The sequence below is a fragment of the Megalops cyprinoides genome, chromosome 1 (genome assembly GCF_013368585.1).
Source record: "Megalops cyprinoides isolate fMegCyp1 chromosome 1, fMegCyp1.pri, whole genome shotgun sequence".
Taxonomy (NCBI): Eukaryota; Metazoa; Chordata; class Actinopteri; order Elopiformes; family Megalopidae; genus Megalops; species Megalops cyprinoides.
Genome location: NC_050583.1, coordinates 60571285 through 60599277, shown reverse-complemented (window position 1 = coordinate 60599277; position 27993 = coordinate 60571285). Strand labels below are relative to the sequence as shown.

The 27993-nt window shown below is 40.8% G+C and overlaps 1 protein-coding gene across 2 annotated transcripts in view; it reads right to left on the bottom strand.

Annotated features, from left to right (window-relative positions):
- neurl1aa (neuralized E3 ubiquitin protein ligase 1Aa) overlaps positions 1-27993 on the bottom strand; it is a 62767-nt gene that overhangs the window by 2954 nt on the left and 31820 nt on the right. For both annotated transcript variants that reach the window (XM_036542018.1, XM_036542010.1), the window contains exons 2-4: positions 22270-22511; positions 21372-21693; positions 5167-5847 (exon numbers count right to left, since the gene is read on the bottom strand). In XM_036542018.1, the coding sequence (XP_036397911.1) occupies positions 5167-5847; positions 21372-21693; positions 22270-22511 (1245 nt within the window). The remainder of the gene's footprint in view (positions 1-5166; positions 5848-21371; positions 21694-22269; positions 22512-27993) is intronic.

The window sequence follows — 27993 nt, the reverse complement described above, 5'->3', positions numbered from 1 at the left end:
GAGAATGCACATAACGTGGTATTCTGTGGTATTCATGAGATATTCTGCATTGGTTGCCACACATTGTCTGAATTACAGGCTATACCCCTCTCTGCGGGGGAGTATGTGTGTGGAAGGGGGGGGGGGGGTATAGGTATCACTCTGTGTGTGGATGTGTGCTAATACAGACACATGTCTAGTTACATAAACTTTCTGCTCATTTGAAAAACATTTTATTTGCTGTGATTTAATTAAGAGTCTATGAGGCGCACAAACTGCTGTAGTCACATGCCTACATTAGTTCATTTAAAAAAAAAGAATATTGATACAGGAAAAAAAGATATATTAATTATAACAGCCATTTTGATACACTGTTACCTGTTATGGTAATTGGATATTACTCTTGTCTTTAAAGCAAGGGGTTGATTTCATGATGGCAAGATTCAATCTTCCAATAAAATTTCTCCTATCCATACAGTACAACAACACTTGTATCGATATGCATGCTGTGTGTTGTGATGTATGCGAGCCTAAGATGTAGGACAGGGCCTTGGACATGCATCAGCGGCAGGACTGATCTTGGCAGTGGCGCTTTAAGACATGACACAACAAGGTGTTTTCCTCCTATTTATGCTGTTGGCAGATTACAACAACCTCCCGCGCAGCACTTCACACACATGCCCTAGGTTTACAGGCGGCCGCTAAGCCGCTTCAAAGCATGGCACATCCTTTCATGTGCCTTGTCATTGTGTTCAGCTGCTTGTGAATGCATGTTCAAATTTTGATGCTGTCCCACTTCTCGTATCTAAAGTGACTCCCTTTAAGCTTGGGGACTTCCGTATGAGCTGAACAGAGATAAGTTAAGGAGCTAAGGACAAATTTATGACCTGTTCCACAATTGACAGAAGTGAGAAATGCTACATGAACAGACTGCTTCCACTCGAAATGCCTCTAAAAATATGTTATATGTAACTGACTGGCGTCACATGCTGAACTTTACACCTTGTTAGAAACACTCCGTGGAAAGTGACAGTCTTTAGGAAGGGGAGCTGAGTCAAGCCGAGGCGATCCCCGCCGTGTCTGTAGGAACGACAGCGGTGACAGGGCCGATGGGACATCACGACTACGCTCGCCGAGACAGAGAAAGAAAGATGTGGGCGGCAGGGCCGGACTCAAGGAGCTCTGAGAGAGAGGGACATTAAGGCTCAGAACGGATGTGGGCGGCTAGCTGTTCGCCTGAGCGTGAAAGAAATGACATTTCAAATGGAATATATAATGAATATGGAGGGATGTGCCTAATAACAGCCGAGCTCCCAAGTACATATCTTCTTCTTCTTCCAGATACCACCAATCAAAATAAACTTCTCATTCCATGACTGGGAGAGGAGACACTTAAGACATATGATGGGAAGTGGAATGTCATAGAATAAAATAGAAACAGTCACTTGACATTTAAGACATCTGAATTTAAGATCTCCCTGTCCCTCATAGTATAGAATCTATGTCAACCAAGTTAACACGAATAATGGTTACAAAGCCCAGGCGATGAAAGTGGCGACCGTCTTTATCCATTGTTTCTCATGCAGTATATTATTCCTCTGTAATACAAAAATGACATACATGATAACCCTGAGATGCTCAAGACTTATGAAGCTGTAACCTCTATGTCAAATAACAAGAGCTCTCTGGAGCTGATCCATCACCAGAGAACACTGTGAGTGTTCTCCTCTCTGTTTCTCCATATCTGGCTGAATGTGGAGTCATTACGAAAACAATTCCCCATACTCACAATTATGTAAATTAATAGTAATGAATAGTATTTCTGGACAGAGAACAAAACCCCTTTTTGTCTTTACTTCCTATCTCAACAAAAACATAGCGCAAGGCTGAGGAGATCGACAGGAGTGTCGTTTCCAACACTTTCTACTAAGGGTCCTACATACAGTGGAAACTTCATCACACCTCACAAGCACTACATAAACTACCAAATTTATATGGCACTTTTATTTTACCCATCAATTGCCTATGCATATCCATGAATCTTTATATAGTATGTATAAAGACATTAAGCATTACTTCTGTAGGGTCTTTCACTAGAATTGTTATCCACAGATATTCAGCTAAAATCAGATGCATATTTTCTATAACTTTTCAATGACATTTTAATGATTTAAGGAAAATACAAATTTGTATTGCTGCAATACAAAAATTCCTGTGAAACTGGGTTACCTGATGACTGACATTCGAAAAGGAAGTGCACGCCTTGGTGAGTACAGACTTGGTAGTGAATTCTAGTTAGTACTCACTTTGGGTGATGGGCTCAGCCAATTTCAGCACACTGACACTGCTGGACTCAACAGTAAATTACATCAATGTTTTATGACTTCAGTGACTGTCGGACAGTTGACTGCTTTCTATGACTTGGAATGAAGACACTGTCAATGATTGGGTAGGACTGGGGAAATGCAGTACCCATTTCCTGTATGCCAGAAATGTATACTGTCCTTCTATCAGGTTTTTGCTCTGTTTTGGAGGGAGGAGGCACTCCAGAGCAAACAGAACAAAGAACTCAGGACATCTTTGGGGCCCAGCTGGTGTTTAAAAGTCCAAGGTCAACATTTTCAGTCTGAAGGGACAGGATTACAGCAACCCAGGCCTAGTACCGCTGCAATTCAGTTCACATGTCTCACCTCAATGCAATCCATTGAGGTGAGACGTGAACTCGCCATGCTTTAAGAAATGTTTTTCACAATTGTCAGCTGCAGGCCTGTTTCACATTCACAGATGTCATGATCATGCAATTAGCAGTCTTGTGTATTTGGTGGTGTTATATTTACCATTTTGCTGCAAGGATTTATCAATCCTGGGAAAATAAATGACTGTATGTTGTACAAAGGATCAAGTTATACAGATGAAGATTTACTGGGGTAAGTCAGACTAAGTATCACAATGCTGCAGCTTCCTGGTTAGAACTCCTGCTCCCAAACCAGAAGGCCATTGTGGCCTGCCTCTAAATGACAGGCCACAGAGAATAAGCACACAGTCACATTTGTCCTTTCAGTCCTTTGGTGCACCCCACGTCTGTCTCACTGTCCTGGTGAACACACACATGGGTCTCTTTGTCAGGACAACAGAAGTCTCTTAAATCCCTCTCTGCGCTGAACAACCTGGCACCGGGTGCCAGACATTGACGAAAGCTGTCTGGTTCATTAAAAATGGGGTCTCTGTGTAACTACCAGCCATTTCACTTGTTCATTCTGAAAGCAGTGTTAGCATATATCTACCAATACGTGAGACTGCATTAATAAATTGTTTGCTGCATCACAGCTACCAGAAAATCTGTGTAATACCTGGGAGGATATCACTATAAGGTATGACAGTTACATTATATGCAGATTATGTGTCTTAAATATTTATTCATTGTTAGTCTTACAATTGAATGTAAAATTGATGTTGGCACGTCAGTGCCATCAATGCCTCGGACAATGATGTTTTGACGTAATGGCCACTGGTTGCCAGTGATGTTAATGGATCGACCTACCTCTTACAACAGCAGTAATGTGCACAAATGGAAGCACTAGAGACGGAGGCAAGCCAATTCTTCACCACATAAGTATGTGTCGGTTCTGCATGTGAATTAAACACTAAGTGCTGTTATGATGGAGCCTGGATGCACTCAGTGAAAATGCTAACACCAGCTCTGCAGACCATGGAAATGGCCGGGATTTATCAGTTCCTTCCTCATATCCTAACAGCATGCCAAATTCATTTTGGACTTCCTGGGTCACCACAAATGGAACATATTTAGGCATACTTTGTCCTCTAATGAGACGCAAAGGTGTCAGATCAGAATATAAAAACATAAGAAGAACAAAAGAACATATTATGACGAGAAGAGGCCATTCGGCCTAACAAAGCTCGCCATTACAATTAAAGAGAATCCAAAATTGCATCAAGTCTGGACTTGAACACAGCAAGGGTATCTGTGTCAACTACATGACCTGGCAAACTATTCCATGTATTGATAACTCTTTGTGTAAAATAGTACTTTCTCACATCAGTGTAGAACTTACTCTCCACTAGTTTCCATTTATGTCCCCTTGTTCTACAGACTGAACTCACCCTAAAAAATCTATTATAGTTAACCTTATTGAGTCCTTTTATAAATTTAAATAAATTATAAATATAAACCTATAAATAAATTATAAATATAAACCTCTATTAGATCACCCCTAAGTCTCCTCTTGCTTAGTCTTAAATAGACACAAGCTACACTAGAATAGTGTAGCTTGTGTTATGGTGGTGTTCTGATACATATTATATGTCACTGTCCATATTGATTCTGTTCTCCAGACACTACTACGAATGCATTACACAGACAAGACAGTGATTTCTGACTATTTATTCCAAATCGAAATATAATTTGAAAGCCTTAAAGGGCACCTAGAGGGCATTCTTGAAAAAGAAACAGTAATTTGCCTTACAATTACCATTCAACATGCATATTTATGATTTTGTAATTAATATAATGCTTCCTTCGAAAAGTGCTTTGAAATGAACCCCAGGGTAAGTGTTTAGTTTGTTGTAGCAAACACACCAAGACACGAGCCACTGCATGTCTTATTTATGAATGCTTGGTGTGTCAAACCAAAAACTATCCCTGGGCTTTTTCACAGAAAAAAACCCAGCTGCACTCTAAGTTACAGATTGGAAGTTAACATTCTGTCAGCTCAGGCCTTTGTATCCCTCTTTACCTGAAAAAAGGGATGCCTACGCACCGCAAAAACACAAGTAAGATAGATTTCTTATAAAAGGGAATAAAGAAATCAACAGGAGTCTACCCACACTCATTCTCTCACTTCCTGTCATTATGCTATTCCCCCTGAGAGCTCACCCACAGCTTTGACAGAAATGCATTTCACATTGTTTCTGACTTCGGGGATGTCAACCAGCTACTTCTAAGCCTACCATACCTAATCGCCCTGAGACATCTCTGCGTGGCAGTCTTGCTGAGGGATTTGCAGAGAGACTCTCAAAAGTACAGTCAAAAGCACTGACACAATACTTGAGTCTGAGCTTGCATGAACAAGATATTTATATATCAGCAGCATAACCTGCCGAGGAACACACGTCAAATCAACATGATAATGGAATGGGAAGTGCTACATGATCCTCGCATCCGCTTACCCAGTATCCTGAGCTGAGTGACGGCGCCGTGCAGGCCGAAGAACATCCACAGGGGCCGGGAGTTGTCCACGCAGACCTGCATCCCTGCGTTTGTGCCGTTGTGGCTAAGGATGACCTCACCCTCCTGGGTGACCAGGAAGCCCAGGATGTCGCTGCTCTGGAGGGGCGTGGGCACCCTGCACACCGCCCAGAACTCCTTGCGGTCCACCAGTGACTCGGGGTTGTAAGGCAGGTCACTGGGCCGCAGGACGCTGGGGTCGCAAGAAGTGACGCCATAGGAGAGCGACCCAGACCGGGCGGGGCTGGACTTGGTGACCTTAATGAAGACCGTCTCGCCAATGCGGAGCGGCCGGTTGGTGAACACCAGGGTCCTCTCCTCGCGGGCGTGCTCGGAGCGCGCCACCGTCTGCTCGTCCAGCGTCTTGATGTGCGCGCCACGCAGCTGGTGGAAGTGCAGGTCGCTGTCCAGATGTGCAGGCAGCAGGTGCGACTGCTGGGAGTTGAGCGAGTTCTGCGGGATCGGGCAGGCTGCGGAGGCCAGATGCAGGTGCTCCTCCTGGAGATTCAGGTCGCAGAGGCTGACGGAGAGCCGAGATTCGTCAGCCTCCCGGCGCAGTGAGGACCTTCGCACTGTGGTGAAGGAGCGTGGCCGCAGACAGTCGGGGGGCACGATCTCACTGTCTGTGGGGAGAGGTACAGGAAACTGCTTAATGGAACAGCCACTGGGTAAATGGCTCCCGGGGTTATTCTCTGAGAAGAGTAAACTCAGGGCAAGAGTTCAGTCGGACATACCAAACATTTATCAATTAGCTTAATGAGGTGACAATGTGTACTTGGTATGTCCTTTTAGTTATTTAATTTTCAAATACTTCTTTTTTCAAATTACTTTTGTGTAAATGTTCCAGTATAGAGAAAATTTTATGAAATCTCCATTGTTAAATGAAAACTCTAAAATTAAACATTAACATAATTACACAGAACAGAGCTCATCAGCCTTTATGAGGTTACTATTATAAGAACACATTTTCAAATCATTGTAAGAATTTGGGTCTAGATGTAGAGATAAAAGGTGTGCTACTGAGCGGCAGAGCACAGATTTCCACTTTTACTCACACACAGGCAGCTATTTTTACCTGGGCAAAACAAAGTGCTAAATTACCTCGAGTAATTTATGATGATAGCAGTGTATGTGCGTTTGCACACTACACCCATCTCAAAACGTGTGTCATTGCTGTTCAAATATATACTCCTCCTACACCAAAAAGAGATACGCATTCCATTGGGTCACAGTATATAGACTATCTCCTCTCCCTTTGCCATTTATATCTGCCAAAAAATAGCTCCCTCTGACTAATGACGGGTGCAGCAATGGGTGAGCACTGTATGGCTCGCCCCCCGTAGACAGCTCTGGCGCTGAAAACCGATAGCAGCACCAGAGAATGAACTACTTTTAGACTCATCTGTGCATTTGTGGACTTTTCAACAGCAGCTGAAAATAACAGCTCTAAATGTATCCTCCACGATGGGGTAAAATTAGCCTGACATTCGAGAGAGGCGTTTAAAATGACGGACGGAGACCCCCTGTCACACAGAGAAAGCCACTTCTGCATCCCCCCCCTCTCTGTCTCTCTCTCTCTCTCTCTCTCTCTTTCTCCTTCTTAGGGACATACGAAACCTTCTGCCACTTATTGTTCTCACTCTATTAAACACGCCAAAGAAAGACCAGTTCAGGTCTGGTCAGAGATAAACCGCTTAGCCTTAATTACTTCTCCAGCAATGGCGAGTGGCAAACAACACTGAAAGCACTGTAATCAGCCCTCCTTCAGGTATCCCAGGAAATGCGTACTGTCTGAAAAGGGCTTTACAATTTAGACCATTTGGTGACGCATTCTAAACCTATTGTAACACAAGCCCCTCTCTGATCCCTCCTTTATATTTTATCTATGGACAGCTGCTTCAGTAATTACAAATCATGGACCCATGGTGTCACCTTGAAGAACTGGTAAAACTTACAGCTTCACATTCAGAAGTAACAACTTCCAGAGTCACATCTTACAGTTGTATGTCAAAGATTAGCCTAGGTCAAATATTAACATTTAGAAATATTTGTTAGCTGGCATATTAAAAGCTCTGGGCTGTTTTAGGTATTGTTTCTAAGTGCTAATTCAGACCAGGTGCAATACTTCCAAAGCCATTTATTTGAGCGACAGAAAAAGTTAACACCGATAAATATTGAAAATGATCCAAGTAGGCCACGAGGGTATTAGTGGGCATCTGAGAGAATTGTGGCCTGTAGAGAAACAGTCCTGGAACCGGTTGTTGCCTGTTGGGATGTCAAAGCCTTAGAAAATCATGGCATCTTTTTCGTGTCTCTCACTAAGGAGATTAGGGGGTACATTCACAAAGGGGAAGCCTTCGTCTCGTGGCTATTTATGGTAGTGCCGTTCCCAGATCCGACTCTGGCTCCTACTATGTTCCAGATCATTAAGCTCCCTTTCTGAATCCGAATGGTGTACAACCACCTGACAGACTGCGATCATCTGTTTGCCAGTAGCAAATCAAAATATCCTTATGAAACAAAATTTGTGCGCTTTCATAAAACATAAGTATATAGCACATGGTTTGTTTTAAAACTATATTTGGAGTTCCTGGAGTCAGAGTGGTTGTCAGCTATTTATTTTGATTTATTTAGTTTAAATGAAACCACTGATAAGGAAGCATTGGTTGAAAAAAGTTTTTTTCCAGTGTGGTTCAGTACTGGTGAGGCGCTTATCGTCTTCCTCTTTGAGGTCTTCCTCTTTGAGGGCGTTCAAAATACTAACAAACGGCAATCTATGTTATGTCAACCACAAAGGTACGTTTCATTAAATTGGTGCTTCCTCAAACTACTGCTGGAAAAAGGAAGAGATAAACCTCTTTATTATTAAGTTTCAAGGGTGACAGGACTTATTTTGCAGTTTTTCACAGAATGACATTCTATTGTTTTACAGTGCATCCACATTACGTAGTGAACTCTCTAACAAATGCAGACCTGCCTCTTTCAATCTTTTGCATGTGTGTGCTGTGCGGGAAAATGAGTGTTTGCGCACTCATTTCATGCCAAAAAAATGTGAAAAATCTATTTACACTTTTCAAAACTGTGGCCATCACCAGTTGGACGTCTCCTCTGGGGTTCATACCTCACGTTTAGTTGAGCAACTCCTTTTTTGTATGCCTCTGTTAAGTTAACACTGGGTATTCACCACAGCTATCAACTCATTTCCCGAGGCGAGCAGCCCATCACGTTTGAGGTTCTGTCAGATATGCTTCATGAGTTTTCTTAAAATCCATGTTTATTAATTAGGCACCGCTGGTGGTTGTATAGAAAGAAATCCCCAAAACCCAGGGGAACCATCCGTTTGGCATTTAATAAGCATTTATATGTAAATACGCCAGCTAAGGGTTGTTGACGAGGTGTATGCCAACTAAACTCTGCCATCAGGTACATTTACAAATACAGTATTGACTCAAGAATCCAAACATTCACCAAAAAAGGATACAAATTCAGCAATCAATAGAGAAAAAATACCCCTTCTACAACACTCATGAGGCAATTGTTGAAGCAAGGCACACACAGTCTTACTACACTACAAGTCCGAGTGTGCAATACGGCAGAGTCACTGCCAACTGAGTTTCTCTCACAGATGACAAATTGGCAACTGCTAGATGCATAATAACAAGAGGACTTTTGAAAAACTTTGTTGCTTATTGTTACAAATGACTGAGCAAATGTAATATTTGTCTTTGCAAAACATAAAATACTGCTGGCCCCCTATGTATTGTGGTGCTTGTCTGTGACATTCAGTTTCAGCTGAATTCAATTTTAATAACTTGACTCAAATCCTCACGCAACTGGTTCCATCAGTCAAAGATCACATCATGATAGCCGTCCTTTGACATCATCGATCAATATGTCTGCATGTTCATATGTCTAAATCTATTAATAATTTGACAGGCTGTGCATGTGAGGACAGCAGTTAATTTAAGGTACAGTAGTGAGAAAAGATTTAAATCCAGTTCAAATGATTACTGACAGTATGACAGCAGGACTTTTAGATGTCATGTGATATGCATACAGAATTGAGCTGAGTGTGAATCACTGATTTGCCTTGACTATTATATATTGCATGTTTCAAAATTCTGTGATTCTGTGAAGTATGTACAAAAGTTATATCAAAAGTCAGTAATTACTACATTCTGTTCACAACCTTAAAATAATGTATTAATTAATAAACCTTAAAATAATGTATTAATTAATATGTATGCAAAGGCATGTTAATTATTCTAATTCATTTCTTAAATGAAAAGGCTTAAAATAAAAAGTCTTCAAAGTAGATGCACTGTGAACATGCCACATATACTTTGTTAATCAACCATTGAATCCCAAAAGCTCTACAAAAAAGCCCTAAGGCAACTGCGCTAAAATGACTACCACTGGTGCTTATTAAATCAGATCATTTCCTCTTCGATCATCTTCCCTTGATGTGATATGACTGGAATTCTCCTAGCATTCAGAAACCTGTGCACAGGAGAGAGGGAGAAACCACATTTTCATGCTTGCTAATTGAACTGGCTTCTGTCACATATCACAGAAACCACTTAAAATACCTTTCTCTGGACAAAGACTTAAAGTAAAATTTAGCTGCAAACTCGTGTAATAAAAACACGTTAGAAATAGGGCACTCCACAAAAGCAAAGTATTTGTGAATAAACGCATTATTTACTCATAAGACAAGTACAAATAATGAAAAAAGGTTAAACTTTTTTTGATTTGTGTCAATAAGAGGTACAGAATGCTTAACTCATATTATGTCAAGTCCTTTCATGAAATAAAACACAGGCCAATCTTGATGCACAGTTGGCTGAACACTGCTCTGTTCTTTCCATTACTCCAAAACACAATTGCAAATTGGATTACTCTGGGAAGCTCTTCGAACCAGAGGCCACAGGGACATGGGAGGAATTGGTTTTGTTGGCGATGACATGCCTCCAGGGACAATGGGTTGGGTGGGGGGGGGGGGGGGGGGGGGTTGAACTGATCAGATTAACTGTGCCTAAACAAGCTGAGATTGCGGGTCCATGCAGGCTCAGTACGATAAGAGGGAAACACAGGCCTCTGATCTGTATCCTGTGTGCTATAATGCCTTGGGCTTGTGTCCACCCACTGTCCTCAGTTTAGTCTCTCTTATTTAAATTGGTCCACCTCCTGGTCCTCCCCCTGGTTCATTCCCCGGGATCGTAAATGCATTATAATAAAAGAGAACGTGACCGCTGTGTGCGCGCCATCATCCTTTTAATAAAAATCTAGCCATGCTGAATGCATCTCTTTTATATTTCAGGCAAGTGCAGGAGCAGCCCTCACGCGTAACAATATGCATAATATCAGATTGTGACAAAGTGCCTGGAGAAATCTGGAACAGACGCAGAGACATCTGTAAACAGTGGACTGGGCCTGCATCCTAGGGAAAAATGATGTTGACAATGTTGTAAACAGCTAATTTATATCTGTGTGTGGAATTTTAAACTTGAGGCACCCTGTACAGTTCTTGCTGGCCGAATCCTATGTGCTGTAACCTGTGTAGAGTACATATATACGGCAGCATCTTCAGCCAGCATCTGAATGGGCAATGCTTTGTACTCTCCCTCAATGTCGTTAGTCAGCACATGTGCTGTATTTTCAATAAGCGAGGCTTGCATTTTTCAAATCCTGGTACCATGAAAGATTGATTTTTTTTTTTGTAGTTGTAGGTTTTTTGTAGCTGTACCTCATCATCAGCTATTAAACAGAGAACAGACCACTGACTAGCAGTGTATCTTAATCAGACAGCAGAGGGCCATTGACTTTATGAAAAAAAATAAAATGCAAATCAGGCCTTTGTTCCTGGGGCGGCTGGCTCTTTGCTGGTCAAGAGGCGGCTGTGTTGGATGAGGGGAGACGGGGGTTGCATTGGGGAGGGGGCGAGCAGAGCGTGTGCCAAGGCTCTCTCTCGAAACTGGCATGTATGACTGTACCAGCTGCTACACCCTCATTACGGTGCACCTGCTCGGCTCCAATACTAGCAATTGTACCATTGGTCTTTTCAGACTGCTGGCTTACAGACTTCTGCTTATGCTGCAGCAGCCAGTTTCGACCGCTTTGAAATTAGCAACCAAACGAAAGGCTCCTGGGCCTGAATCCTCTCCTATTTGCAGGCTGACAGAATGGTTTTGACAAACGGGGCAGCTGCATACATAATAATAACCACAGCTCTTCTGTATTTTAATGTATTCGGCAGAAGCCAAACTCAGCACCTGTTGGGCTTGAGCTGGACTTAGTGGGACCATTTTTATTTTTTGGGCTAAATTATTGGTTCTGGCCAGTTGAACCTTGATCAAATCTGTTGGGTAATGCAATGGCGATGACAGGCTTTGTTAGCTTTAGCGGAGCGCGGTGTAACCTCCACAAGGTCATCCCCCCTGAGTGAGTGGGATTTGTGCTAAGTCCGCATGGCTCGCACGGCTCAGCGTTATCCAGGCCCTGCATGAGTTCATCTTGTGTGAGGCGGGGGGCCGGGCCAGGGAGACTCCACATCTGTGGGCTTTTTCGGAGTGGCTGCACAGCTGAATGGGGGTGGGTCAGTGTTGGGGGGGGGGAGGCAGCGGTCTGTGTAATGTCTCTAGGAAGCCAATCATCTTGGAAGCCAAGTAATGACAGTGGCGTATAGAGGGCTTTGGATATGGCGCTGTATTCTCTGGCCCTAGGCCAGTCATTGTTCTCAGCCCTTATTGCAAAGACCATGGGACTAGGAGATGACACACGGCCACCACAAAAGCAAGACAAATGCTTCAGACAGTCACAAAGGCCAGCCCCTCAGGTCATTTCAACATTTAAGGGCTCAAATTAGAGCCAGCTATGCTTGTCCAGTCAGATTGCTGGGGCTGGGCAGTGCTCATCCAATCAGCTCCTGAGGGCTGGGTTTCAGAATTAATGACTTGATCATAAGGTACTTACATTAAAGCCTCTATTTCTTGCCCTGTCAACATTTCCCCTCCCACTAACAACTGTTCATTAAACTGATTATTATATGGTCAGAGGAGAAAGCTCCCCAATTGACTCACCAGCTGAGACTGTGGAATACTTTATTTTATGCCAGTTAAAAGAGCCAAGTGCTCTATAGGTGCAGGCACTCCAAAATGACACATATAAAATATCAATATGTTATAAAAACATGTGGAATGAATTATAATGCAAAAAAAAACCTCTGATTTAATCTTTGCCCATCTTCATTTATCTGCATCCAGTCAACTGCCTTATACGGACTGGAGCTCCCTCCCAAAAAATCATCTATATTTGGTACGACATAGAACACAACTTTTGAGCTCTCTGACATTTCATCTCAGCAGATCATAAACACATTTCCTGAATGACAGCCTCTTCCTTTAAGAACCCTGTGTAAAAGCTACATACACTGAACTTTCCACTGGTGACGCCTTTGTCAGCCATCTGAAAGTGATTTCCTTTACTCGGCGGCCTTCAAAAACCAGAACACCAGAGCACAATCAGAGCTCTCTTGACTCTTGGCTGACAGGAGGTATAATGATTTCAATTATTATTCAATTGTGTTTCTGTTAGGTATCGCTGCACAGATTCAATCATAATGGGAATTGCTACAAGCAGGCGTTTTTCCAATCAGGTAAACATGTTGGGGCCCTTGGCGATTGAGCCTTTATGAAGCGCCAATTTTTTAAAATGGTGCATACCTGAATTTCATCAAGCCGTCCCTGTTGTCGAGCTGTCATTTAATCTTATTCTAATTGTACACTATTATACATTGCAGGCACTATGAAAAAAAAAAAAACAACTTCCACAGGCATCACTATGGAGTTGTGGGGGATGTAAAACTAGTGCACTGCAGGACTGCAGGTTTAAATTTCCAGTGGGACACTGCCACTGAATTTGAGCAAGGAACTTAATCTGAATTAATTCAGTACTTCCTCCAACTTGAATGAATATGTAATACAAAGACACTTTTTGTAAAAAAAAAAAAAAAAGAACCACAGCAACATCACCCAAAAGACTCTTATTCTTATTACAAAAGATGGTGGAAGTGTGAAATATTTGAAGTTATTGCAGTCGCATAGTATACAGTCACATAGATATATATAGTATGATTTACCTCAGCAAAGCAGAATCTTCAACATGATGAAATACCTTCATCAATCAAAACTAAAATGTACCACTGTTACCTACTCTGTCTATCTTAGCGTCTATGTCTCTGGAATAATGCCACAAATGTTCGTAAGAAGTGTACCAAATTTTCCAGACAAATCAATCAAGTAATCAGACCCTGCAATAAATGTGGAGTAATTGCAAGCATTACATACGTTCAGCCTGAATAAAATGGAACCACACATGGTTGCATCTTATTCTGTTGTTCTATTCTATACATCCAACATGAAACCCACCACTGAAATAGTCACTTCACTATGAAGGAAGTCACCCTTCACATTAATGGTATAGCTAGTTCATGGCGATATGATATTTTATTAGGAGAAGAAAATGAGCACTCCAGTTCAGAAGGACTGATTTTGCTTCCGTTTATTTTTGAATAGCAGACATAAAATTACCACTTATTATCACTAACTACCTCTAAATTACCATTCTTCAAAGTCAAACGTGATTCAGAAGACTTTTGTGCATTATGCTGGATTCCACATGAGGGTTTCAATCCAGCATCAACTTAGTTATTTCCAAGTGTTTCACACAGGAGTTTCAATCTGCTCAATACACCCCTTTTTCTTATCATTTGTCCATATGTTTGTCTTCTTTCACAAAACAAAGTAAAGATTTTCAGAAGCAAATGCCTAAACACCATGCACTTGTGCTTTCTGCTTCTACTGGGGATGTAAATGACACACATTTGTGATTGTCGGTTAGCTGATATCTAAGAAAGGTGATTAGTGATTAACTATTGTTAATGGAGGATGAAAATTGAAGGTGACAAGTATTTTTTTTACCTTTTGCCAGCTAGCCCATATAAAAAAAACTCTGTACATGTAACCCAGTAAAGTCATTTACATTTATACAGCTAGCTATATGCTTTCAACATCTTCAGTATCTATATTTAGCAAGCTATGGTTCATCTGAAAGAATTTTTGCCGACTTACACAGGTTAGACCACTCTGCAACGCCTTTCTGCGCTGTGAACAGTCACACTGCGTTCTTCTACTCCCATGAATATATTGACCGCTACCTTTAAATTATGTTGAACAATCTACCTTAAAAACAATGTATTGATGTAATCACACACATACATCTTATAGTATGACATAGAAATGAGTCATTTATCAGGAATGCCTTAACTGAATCCAAGCTATTTTTCTATCAAAGGAAAGGAATTATTTTTCTGAAATCACATGCAGTTACATTTAAATTGTGAAGTACTCCAGTGTAAGCCAGCCACCTCTTCAACTGAAAAGCTAAGGAGTTGGGAAAGAGAAAGCCCCACCTCTCCTAGAATAAAACGCAGTATCATCCAGTAATGTTTTACTGCCCTCTGTTATTTTTAACTGTTTGGTAAAAAAAAAAAAAAGTTTGTTGATGATTACATTTTACTGTCATAACTGACTGTCAGTTGGCCAGCAGTCTGGTTATATCCCTAGCTTCTACCCTATTTACTTCCCAGTGCAAATACCCCTCACCACAAATGTAATGTCACTGGTGCCCTGTCTGTCTTTTGCATCTATGACTGGCTCACGTACACCCAATGCCCAACGAGCCTTCATATGGGTCTAATAAGCTCCCATTCACTCTCAAATACCCACACAGATCAACCAGGTCCAAATGAGTCCTGCTGGGAGTCATCTTAGGCCTTTCTTGTATTTTTCTGTTTTTATTTTACTGTATTTTATTCTTTATCTTTAGTTAGCAATATATCTATACTGCAAATGTCCTAGGTCAGATGAGAATAAATTATTAGGATTATATTACTTAAAAAAGTCATTATTTTTCATTCCAGTTTGATGAGACAAAATAGTAAAATCTGTTCTTTGTACATGAAGAATAAAGCCAACACTCATCTTTCGCTTGAGTAATGATTGCTGTGGAATGATCTGTCTGAACAAATTCCTGCATTAACTATGAGCTGAATCAGAGGAATACTGTACATCATCACACTAGACAAAATCAAACTAAACTTCCCCAGATCTCTAGACATGATATCTTGCTTGGAAACAATCTGTATCACCTGGAAAAGCATGTGTGATTCGGTTCCATCTATCATAACAGAGAATATTAAAGGTCAAGGCCCTTTTTGATGCAAAAACAAAATAATATCACCATGTTCGAGACTCCAGAAAAAACTCAACCATAAAAAGGTATGAAATAAAAATATATGGAAAACATCTTGCAAGGCCGTTAATGGTTATAACTGACATTTAGAGCAAAATGTAATTCTTGTGTATATAACTTTACATCAACTACTTGCTAGAAAATCCGCTTGCAAATATCCAATGCCTTTACTCGACAGTTTGAAATACAGTAGGTCAGAAAAGGGTAACAGAAAAGCCCTGCTTCTTATTCAACAATCTGTAACATGTGTTCCCAGTGACAAATTGGAGGTGAAAACCATCCCCTGTTGGTTGGCCCAACACGTCAGTGCTGTCTGGCTTCAACCAAACAACTGCAACCATCTGATTGCAACACATATGTTTTTATATCAGTTCTGGCATCTTTTACATTGCCCTTTTGACTAAACTGACGCACTCTATGAGGGTTTAATGGATGACCCAGGGACCAGCCGACATGTTGTCAGTGATAAGTGACACTTTCTCAAAAGATACAAATGAGTAGGGGCGCTCTCCTTCCCTCATCCATCAAACGTTCCCGGCTTTTTCACCCGCACAAAAGGCACGCGCTTATTTTTCCTGAAACAAAGCCATCACTGTGACTGGAGACTGCGTTCCCCAATCACTTGTGATTCAGCCCTATAAATAAACAGAGGAGACTGCCAGATTGAAAAATAAAGTTTGAAAATAATTTAAAAAAAGACTGAAAATCAAGCTGCTGATTTATTCGAATGTGGATAGGGTCAGAGTTTAAAGCGTTTACAGAAATGAGCAGAGATTCAATCAAAGTCCTTGTGTGCCCATTCCCCAGTTCTCCTTTTAAGAGCCTTACTGCATTTCTTCTTTTTTGGACAGGTATTTGTTGAGGCGTCCATGTGGACTAAGAAAGCAATTTTGCTAAAGCCAAGTTTGGCTCATTGCTAAACATGAAATAGATGGGCAGCGGACCACTTGCTTGATTAGTAATCAATGGCTGTACCAAGCTAGATAAGTCTGGGGTCAGGTTGTCACCTGTGTGGAATATAATCAGAATTTTCTAACAGTCAAATCCTGCATCGCAAGAGAGCGAAATCAAACATTCTCCAAACTAGACGTGCTCATACAGCTATATCATCTCCTATATTTGGAGGAACAGATCCACATTATATGGATAAAGATACAGACTATTTACAGTTAAGAAATGAGATAACTTTATCCAAAGAAAACAAATTGCATTTAATAGTTCAGCTACTTTTATTACCACTATATACACTTCAGTTCAGGCACTGTATATTGTACAGCACACTACGGTGAATGACGGTGAACCCTGAACAACTCATTACCTGTTTAACAATGAAAGCTTTCAAAACTTCTGGTTGGCAGTATTACAAACAAGATGTCATTCTCAATTCACTCTTATTCCAGAGGTTTCTCAGTGAGCTCTCATGAGAAGGCTGAAGTGAAGTTGAACCTTCTAGAACTCTCAAAAACAACAGCTGGAGCAGCTCAGCCTTGCCATATGGATCAGAGCAGTATGTCTGACAAGGAACAAGGGGTGAATCGGTGGACATTCATTGAACCACATGGCTGCATTGTTGGTTGCAAAACCCCGGGGACAGTTTCATTTTCCTTAGAATACTTTGGCAGCCCATGTGATATTACATTACCGCAGTTCAAGGCCCGGCTTTAACCTGCGAAGCGCTTCCAGTGAAGATTCAGGAGAGACACCCCCTGACCTTTTTCCGCTGTCAGTGTGTGGAGAAAAGGATTTGCTCACAGAAGTTAACTGCCAATTAAGCAGACTTCATCAAACACATAGGGGTACATAAAAAGAACGCGACAAGAGTGCCCCCCCCCCCTCCCCCGTACCACAGAGGTAACAAAGCTCTGCTACTGCTAGTGAAGTGAGATTTATCCCTCCCTGTCACACACTGTTCCATTAGGGGGTGGGGATTTTCAAAGACGCATATCGCCTAATGCATGAATCATGTGTAGTGATTATAATTCAACAAATATCTGTTAGGAAGGCAATAACCTGAGGGAACCATCACATGTACTAAGGATCAGCTTCGTGTGACTTAGGCATTTAACTATTGTAGTCCAGGGGTAACTGCAGGCCATTCTACCTTCTTTAACACACCTTTGGAAACTCTCCCAGACCAAGAAAATTGACCCCAACATTCTCATGTCTGTAATTACCTGTTTGCCACTTAGCAACAAAAAAAAAAAACAGTGACTGAAGCACTGATGTATCAGTAAACATCTGAAAGTATATTTTCCCACCATTTTAAGATCATTGTAAGATTGTGAGGTCATTTCGGCTATCAAACAAGTCAGTTAAACTGACTTTGAGCAATCAATAATGGGAAAGGAAATCATGAAAACAAATGCAATTTCCAGGTTAAAAAATAACATTGTGAATCTTTCGGCCAAAACATGAGCTGTTCAAAAGCATGGTTGGAAGGACACTTGGCTTGATTGGGAGAGAAATGAGGGTACTCAAGATATATGGCTGTATTCCAAGTGGGCTATAGCCTTTGAAAGTAACAGCTTCCCTTTTTGAAGACTGTAATTTAAATCAATATGTATTCTGTTTTCAGTGTCAAGTTGAAACTTAAACTGGACAAATTCATTCAGCACTTCACCCATTCTGTGTAGTTGCTTTTGCTTTGTATATCGTGAAATGCAAATTTATTTTTAGATATTTATTACGTAAAATACCTTTAAAATCGCTTAATGCCGAGGGGGGAGACTAAGATAGGTGATATTACCTTCTACTGGGAAAAGCTCTTCTTTATTACATTGTAAAAACAAATGCATTTCTTAAATAAATGTATCAGTATGGTTTTTTTTTTCTTGCCCTGATGAGAAAATAAAACCAGGCTCATTTGATCAATGAGACCAGTATCCAGGTGTGTTACCTTATTGCACCTTATTACTAGGTGCATTACCTTATTGCACCTTATTACCAGGTGCATTACCTACTGGAAGGGCTACATGTTAGAAATAAATTGCAGACAAGAGTTCAGTGTGCATTGTCTCATACTGTGGATTTACACACTTGCAGAATGCCTGGTCCGGTACAGTGCAGCAAAGAGCACGTGCCCAAATGCGTGCAGAGCGCGGCCATTAAATTACACTGAAACTAGATGCAAGGCAATGCAAAAGCCAGCAGGGAAAAGATGCCCCTGATTCGGTCGGACACACGGCAGTGTTGATCTGAAGAGAAAGTGAAAGCTGCATTGGAAGTGTGCACAGCCTTCGCGTTCTCAGGTGCACGCCGGAGTCACCGCACTAAGGCAAAAACGGAACCGCCGAGTCCCGCTCTGTCGCAGTGACGCAAGCAAACGCAGCTGCAGCATGTCTCACAGCGCCTACAAACGGCACTTAGGTCAATGCACATCCGACGCAAAATGGAAAAAAAAAACGAACGTGAAAGGAACAAAACAGTGTCTGAAAGCGGCTGGACACAACTGCCGACGCCAAATAAAGCAACTGGAATTTTTTTTAGCAGGCGCTAACACCGAAGCACTGTCTCGGGTGACTGCCACAAACATTACGCCGTCTTATTTCATATTTGAAAGGATGATACCCAGATATGATGGCTGTATTGATATGTCGCTTTCCAATGATTTTGAATTTTCACTCAAATGTAATGAAACAATGGAAAGACAATAATATAACCTTGAGGTCGATCTCTCTGTTCAGTTCCTCAGTGGCAGCCTGTTTTAGAAACAGACATTGTCACAAAAACAACAGAATAAATGGAAAATACACTTTGACATCAGGTCAGCCAAACTGATTCGCTGTAATTGGAGGGTAAATCCTGTGGTTTATTGTAAAAATACTTTCATTAGCAAACAGGGAAGTGGTTTTGACCTGCACAGGCTTAACAGCTACGACTAGCTACAGCATACAGTCCAGTGAATGATGTGATCCGCAGGCACCACTTCTGTACAACAGCGAAGATGAAATCAGAGACCAGGGAGGCCAGTAATGGCCATTAGACATTTAGACTCATGCATCGTAAGGCAATACTGAACATATAGCTGAGGAAAATAAACTCACTAAACAGAAAGAAAGAAAGGGTTCAGATGGGAGGCTGTTCCCTCCCCCACATAGGTGTCACCATCTATGACTTCGCAAAGCACAGAGACAAACCTGGAATTGATTGCCCTGGGGCTGTGAGAGCGCTTTTAGAACAATGCTGCAAGCAGCATTTCATTTTGCAGGGGGTCAGGGATGTACAGACATTCCACTTTCCTCTCGCTTACTGTTCGAGACACGTTACTGGCAAAAGCAACCACTCTCCACGCCTGATCTATTTTATTTTGCAATGATGTTCTTGCTCCTCGGCATACTTTAATCTGAGCAGGCAAAGTGAAATTTTACCCTGGCCATTTTCTGACATCATCACTCTCCCGGTCTGTCGAGGAACACGAGTTTTGCTGTGTGACATCATCGCAAATGTACACCACTTGAGACAGTGCCTCCAAGGACAGAGGGCTTCAGACAGCCCTACTCTTGTGCTGAACACAAAACATCCCATGATGAGATAGGAGAGAGGGTGCTGTCAATTGGCACATCTTAAAATTAGGTTAAATGGCGTTATCTGAAAAGCATGTGACCCCATTCTATTTTTAACCAAAAGTGATGACAGCATGAAATTCCCTAGAGAGTAGAGGGATGCTCATTTGAAAACAAAGTGTGCTATATCAATAGCCGAAGCATTTTTAGCGAAGAGCATGATATGCACTTACAGCCTAATGCAAACACACAGCCATATGGTCGCTTATTCGTCCTTGGACATGACAGAATGTATAAAACAAAAAAGGACAGACAGAGAGAGAAGGAGGAAGGGGGAGAGATAGAGAAAGAAAGAGAGGAAGCAATGCTTCAGACAAGCAAGTACTGTTTTCAGCCTTCTTTCCAGTAAATCACTGAGAGACCACAGAGGGCTTCAGCTAAAGTTTTTGCTGACAATTATACCAACAAGGTATAATTCTGTAAGGCAGAACAAGATATTGACAGTCTTGCTCAGTGAATCTCCTTGTATTTACATAAGTACTTCTATACCTACAGTCACATTATTCAGTGTTTTTGTAACACACTAACACCTAAATCTATCTTGGTGTCACTCTGTATCACAGACATGGGCAACCTGTCACATCTGCTCTATAACCAAGCAAAGATTCACTACTACATTTTGACAGTTTGGTTTCTCCCAATTTGTCACTTGGAAATGCATGGTTCAGCAAAATTGTGTGTTTTCATTCACATTTACACTTGCTAAATTCATAAACTGGTTTCAAGATGTGTTACATGTGAAACCCTCCTGTTGTAAATGCTTGTTTGTGTTGAACTGTTAATAGAGGTTGCCATGGATTTATATAACAAATAACACTCAGTGGTAACAGGCTCATCCTTGTAGTTCATTTTCAGACAGGAGAAGATCTTTTTTCATTGTTCAATTGTTTATGGAGAAACCATTCAAACTGGTTGGTCCAACTTTCAGAAAAGCCCTTAAGGTGGCAAATCTTGTGTACTTAACAACTGTGTTTCTATGCAACAAGTCTACAGCAATCTCTTCATCTATTTCCACAGGACCCCGCTAATTTGTTTTGGAAAAAATAATGTTCTATGCAAGTCACTATGCATTTCGGTGGTTTTCAGCATCCCATGACTAAAGACGTGACCTTGCTAACAAAAAAAAAAACATGGAAACTAAAAAAACACTGAAAGACACAATCAAATGAAGAAAGACCACTGAAAAAGAATTATGAGCTGAATATACTGTGGAAGTAAAATCATGGGGCGTCTATGACCAGGCGACCTTCTGCTTTGAGGTGCTCTTTACTTACCAAGCAGCTGCACTCCTCTGGTCAGGCCGTAAACATCAATGAGGGCCCACAGGGGCTCGATGGTGCGAACACCACTGAAGAACAGCATGGGGCTGGAGTCGTTGATGCGGTAGAAGACCCGGCCCTTCTTGTCCACCCAGAAGGCCACGACATTCCCCTCGTTGGCGAACTCCTCGGGCAGGGCTTTTGCCCAGAAGCCGCTTTGGGACACCAGGTCGGGACAGGCGTACTTGGGCAGGGTGTCGGGATTGATGCGGGATGGGTCCTTGGTGGTGAAGCCCAGGCGCAGAGCTCCACTCCAGCAGCACTGCTTTTTTGTGATCTGTGGGACGATGGAGGATCAGTCTTGTCTGCCATATACAGGGTCAACCTGCACATGAATATGTCTGTGGCTTTTAGTACTGTGGCTTTTGAGGTAGTGTACTCCTTCACTTCATATCAACAGCTTCTTCATGTGTATATGTATATGTATATGTGTACACAAATACATGCATATATTGCAACCTGACATCTACACACAGCTTGACTTCTGTTTTCAGGACATTCTCAAAAGACTGTCTTGTGTGGGACACTCATTCAGGTCTGTGAAAGGCAACGAAACGCTCCTTACAAATTTATCACCAAAATAACTGGTGATAAATAGTCAGTGTTGCGGTTTTTGCTATTCATATTATCTTTTTATGGCTTTAAACATATCTTAGTATTCAAAAATAAGTCACTAACATAGCTCATAATGCCATGTGTACCCTATGAGTGTACCCTATGAGTAGGTGATAGTGGAAACTTCCTAAGCTTCTTTAGCCAAAACAGGAACAGGTAGAGTCCGGAAGGGAACTAACACACATAGAGCAGGATTTACATGTCAATCTCATTAGCGGATTGTTTTTCCTAGACGTACCTTGAGCCTGACTTGCTCATACAGAGCAATTGGCCGGTTGCTGAAGGTTATGGCGTTGCAGAAGCTGGCCTGCCTCTTGACTGCTTTCTGGGACAGGTCCATGATAATCTGGGAGCCCTTGGCATTGGGGTGGAACAGCAAGGGGCTGGATGGGAATCCGGCACATTGCTGGACAGGCAGGCATCGCTTGGGCTTGTGGTGACACCGGTGAGAGGTGGCAGGGAACGGACCTCCCAAAGAATCTAATAGTGAAGGAGAAGGTTTGGTCAATGCGCTTCTCTCACGTGTAAAGTCGCACCTGGCTATGTTTTTTGACTTTTTCTGATTTAAAATGTTGCCTTGAAGGTTGGGGCAAGGCAATTGTAACAAGTAGTGTCCAGACCATTGATGATTATATGAATATAGATCTTTACTGATAAGAAACTTCCATAAATCCCACTTTCTACAGCAAGTAAAGGTCCCAGCACTTCCTGGAGCACAAGTGTGGAATGACCAGTATCTGATACTTGTACTCATTAAAATGTGCTGTGCAAAACAGTCAACACACAATTTATTAGTCAATTGTAGATCACACAACAACTATATCACCAAATTACAAAAAGCTTTGTTTTTTATATATAGTAGGTAATAATATTTATAATATAGAAACTAAATGATAACAGGTCACCAATAGTGTAAAAGAGAAAACTGATGACATATGGTAATAGATAGTGTTTATTATTGAACACTATGTTTCCACCCAGTCTAGTTAAGGAGTTTTTGTCACTAAAATTATTGAAGTTCCATCCCAGGGACAAAGGTAAAGTATAGCACGCCTACCACCTTCTCACCTCCTCACTCAGTATCTGGCAATTGTATAGGGAAAAAACAGATGTGTCTCCACAAGACCTCAGCCATAGACTAAAATATACATTACATTTCAGATCACATATCCTATTAAAGTAAAACATATTCAAGCTTATGCCCGTGCTTGAAGTTCACAGACACTCAGATCTAAATCTGTCATTTACTATGATGTATACTGTATGTCTATTAAACATTTTTCAGAATAATTTCTCTATATGCAAGTCTCTGATCACTTAAAGACACAAAGCAGGTTGTAGGTAGACTTCATCTAGTATACAGTGAAGTTTTGAAGTACATGCTTGGTGAATGCTTTTTTCACAAACCACTTCTGTTTGATGACAATATTTGCTGCGGTGCCCTTTTTGGGCCAATCTGAGAAAGTCTATCTGAAAAGACTGAAAAGGCTGAAAAGAGGGTATCACAACCTATAGGATGTTGAGCTATTGGAAGTTCATAAAAGCTGTCTAAAATGCATTCAGGGAAATGGGGACAACAAAGCTTTGTAGCTGGGGCTGAAGAACTGTTTGAATTATATTAGAAATCCGAAATCGTTTGGATGCAGTTCATGTTTAATTCATTACAAGATTCAGCATGAATGACTGTCTTTATTTCCTTCAGCAGGTGTCTGTGAAAACCAGTCTTTATACGCTGCAGAAGCTGCCAATGGTGGCAATACAGGATGATCTGATTGGTGTTTGATTTTTCTTTTCAACATTGTGAGCACCTTATTCTTTGAGACAGGGATGTGATGAGTAAGATGGTACAGCTTGTTGCGTCTGTCAAATGTTCCTGTCAAATACATGCCTGATTATTTAAGACAGCTGTTGATTTTTATATTCTCCTGTTAAAGGAGTAACACTGCCAGTGAAGAAACAACGATTTGACTGCCGTTTTTCACACAATGATAGGGAAATCTTGGCCTCCACTAACAGAAAAATAAAAAAACCTATTGCTATTTTTAGCTTAATAATATGCCATTTTGTAACTTAATTCATTCATTTTTAAATCAGAATATCTTACATCAGAACTGAAATGATAATATTGACATAAAAGCAGATTTAATACATAAATTAAACAAGAAGGATGTCTGAGATTTACAAAAAAACCGTAGTACTGAACTGAAGCTTTATGGGTAATGAGTTAGTAAGTTGGTTGTAAATCCAATATACACTATTTATTCATATATTTTTGGAAATGTAATGTTTTTTGTGAACTTTACATGAGGACATTTTATTTGAAAAATGTCCCTGAAGTGATGGTTCTATAATGAATACAGACTCATCAATATGATCACTGCAAAATTCTCCCAACCATGACAACGACTCGCCCCTCAAGAAATCTTCAATGCTTGGAACCGGCTAGTTATTTCATAACTCACTGCACAGTGAAGCCATGCTATTAAATACTGTGATGTAAAGCCCAAGTATGGGAGGGGGATAGTCCTTTGTCTGCAGTCACTTAAAGGTCTTCATCTATATCTGGGGATCTAGAATACAAATTCAATGGTGCCATTCCCACTGAAACCGCCTCCATTCCTTTAATAGCTGACAAAACCAAATTATGTAAGAATTCTCATCCAGTGTGCATTTGCCCATAAAGCCCAGCCTTAAGGCCATCGGGAATACATTGCCGGTAATACGGAATCTTTAAAAGCAATCATGTGTGACAGTGGCTCGTTCCAGTTCGTGGCCATGGATGGAATCTGAATGCCCAATTTGCACCTTGTCATAGGTCAAAGGTAAAACCCCTTCATGACTTAAGGGTTTAGTACCTACAGCATGTGCAGGCACCACTCCCTACAAGGTGCAATGGTCACTGAAAAGGGCAAAGTGACCTGTATGCCTGTTGGAGGCCAATATGAACTTTACATTTTCTAAAATCTGATAAGGACTGACAAGGTTTTCACACAAAATAATAAATTAGCCTGTCACTGCAGCTGAACTGATACATTTGACATTTCTCAAAACAATTCTATGTCCTTTTATTCTCTTGTATTAATACCTGTCTACTTTTGGTTGGACACAAGCCCAGCTATGCCTTTATGCCTCTCTCTCTCTGCCTCCATCACTGACCTGTGTTTTAACACAAATGCGTGAAAAGTCATTTTCATGTCAATAAGCATCAATAAACCTACTCACCCTGCAACTCAATGGAACCCACAAGAGCTTATTTTATGAGAACACGCTTTCAGTTTCAGCTGGACCTGGATAATATGAAGTTACTAATGCCAAATTCAACTTAAGTTATTCTAGAGTCCCCTCAGAATTGAAACTGACATCTGCAGAGGAAGAGCTACGCCCAGACTTAATCCATCCCAGGGATGTGTTTCACAAGTCTCTGAAATATCTTCCTTCCAAACTATTAATTTATCAGCGGAATGTCCAGTCCCCTGTGTGTAATGTTCGCCTTTCACTCAGTATTAACTCTTGACATTTACATTATTGGTCAGTATTACTTCCTAGGATTGGTCCCTTTCAAAAAATATTTTCCTCTGCTCAAGACCAGTATCGCCAATAATACCTTATATGTTTTTTACATCCATAAAACTTGGCATACATTCCATCTGCACTCACGTCGGCAGTCAAATTCATCTGAAATCCATTGATCTCATCTGATTGATTGCTCTGCTTCTGTGAAATTGTCTTGAAGGCTTGAATGAAGACACATAGCAGCTCAGACTTGAATGCACCAGTGCAGAAAAATGAGAAAGGGGAATGGAGAGTCAGGATCATCCCTTTCATACAGTCACTGTGAAAGGGGTGTGTTCTTCATTAAGAATCACTTATAAATACTTACAAATATCATTTATATACACAATAAATACCCTTTCTGAACAATTTTATTTATGTCACGTGTTGTAAGTAGAAGTAATTTATTTACCTATTTGTTTAGTAGAAACTCAAGTCCAAGGCAATCTACAATTTCATTTAAAATATCATCCGTTTAAACAACTGGCTGTTTATGGAGGAAATATACTCAAGTGCTTTACTTAGAGTCACAGATAGGATTTGAACATGCAATGTTCTATTACACCTCCACTTGATTACTATAGAACATGATATCTAAAAAAAGGGAATCAGTGGATGCTGACCAGGATTACATCAAATTTGTTTCCTACTACTGAGCCGGGCAATTTTGTTACAACAATTTTCCCAACTGTCATTCTTTGCTGCTCTTCTGTGCAGGATGGCCTTAACACAATCGTGGTTTTGTATTAAAACTAAACACCTTACATATCTTGAATTATGATGAATCTTGTATTACTTATTTATCAAAATTGCAGTATCATTTGTATAATGGAGATAATCTTTTACAAAATGACACAAGAACACAGAATGACTCCAAGGAAGCTGAACATTATGGAGAGCACATTATTCTCAGCCATTCACTCAGAACACATTTTGGTTAATAATTACCATCAGCACAAATTGTTCAGTTAGATGTGATAAAGCATACTTATTTCAGTAATTTATCTACAAGACGATTTTGCTTTCCATTGAGTAGAACAGGGAAGGGATCTCATTGATCTGCCTCTCCTGACCTGCAGAAGTCAGAGGTCTTGTAAAGGCACAAGTAACAAACTGATCTGACAGCTGACACCAGTGACCATATTACATCATCATCAGAGCGCCTGCCTGTAAGTCTGTTTAAGTAACTCCCAGCATAATTGTCAAAGGTCAAGGCAAACATACTGTGGGTAAACATTCCCATACACATCAGTTCATGACATAATCTGAAATGAGATATTTTACTAATGACAGTGCGAAAGAACCTAATAGCATTTCAAACTGTCAGCGGTGTCCTTTGTAAGGTCACACAAAATAATTCTGCTGTTGCCATACCTACTTTCTAACTAATTGCACCTTCAACCAAATTGCTTACATTCAAAAAAGTATGTAAAATATCAGAAACAACTATTAATCATAATGATGACGTATAATTGTTGCTGTTGTTGGTAGTAGTATATTTATATTAATGATAACAGTAACAATAATAACAAGAATAATGTTGAAGGGAATAATTCACAGTAAAAGCAGGATTCATTTTGTTGAATACTCAGAAGCATTGTGTGATCAGAGGCAGATCCATGTGGGTGTGGCTTTTTGCTTTTCTGTAGCCTTTCAGGTTCAACGTGTTCAGTCCTTATGAACAGTAGGTTTCCCCTGTCAACAAAGCCCATTCAAAAGACCTGCAGGCCTTGAAGAAACGCTTGTTTTTAGGGACTGCTGTCTTCAGGCATACTTCCAATTTGTATCTAAAATGCATTTAGTCATGTCATGGGCAGATCTCATTATTTTACCTTATTTCTTTCATTCTTGTGGTGTGGCATTTTTAATATACAAATTATGTCACGTGCCTCTTGTGGCACACAAAATTGATAACAGTCACTCGGGCCATAACACTAAAGCTGTGCTGTTTCTTGCATTCCTGTCAGACTTAAAGCACGGCATTCTTAATACTGTGAACTCATCCATTAACTGTGCCTTGCGATTCTGAGCCACAGAGGGCTACCAATGCTGCCCATGGGAGGTGGGGTAAGCGGGACATTTCATTCTACAACAATGGCCAATTTATTGGCCCATCACAGCACACATCCCCCACATCAGTTTTCCCATTGCTCAAGGAAAAACTGCTTTTATATTTGGATCTGAGGGTGCACCTAATTCGGTTTAAAACCGATGTTATCACCACTGAATGTCTTTTTCATGAAAACTGAAAGGTCACTATTGTATTAAGGCTTTAATCTTACTAGCTCTGCCTGGAGAAAGAAAGAAAGAAAATCTGCTGATCTGCTTGAACAGCACTTGTGAATAGACAGATGAGCCATGAGAATCTGTGCAAGAATAATTCAAAAGCTAACCAAGAGCTTCTTCCCTT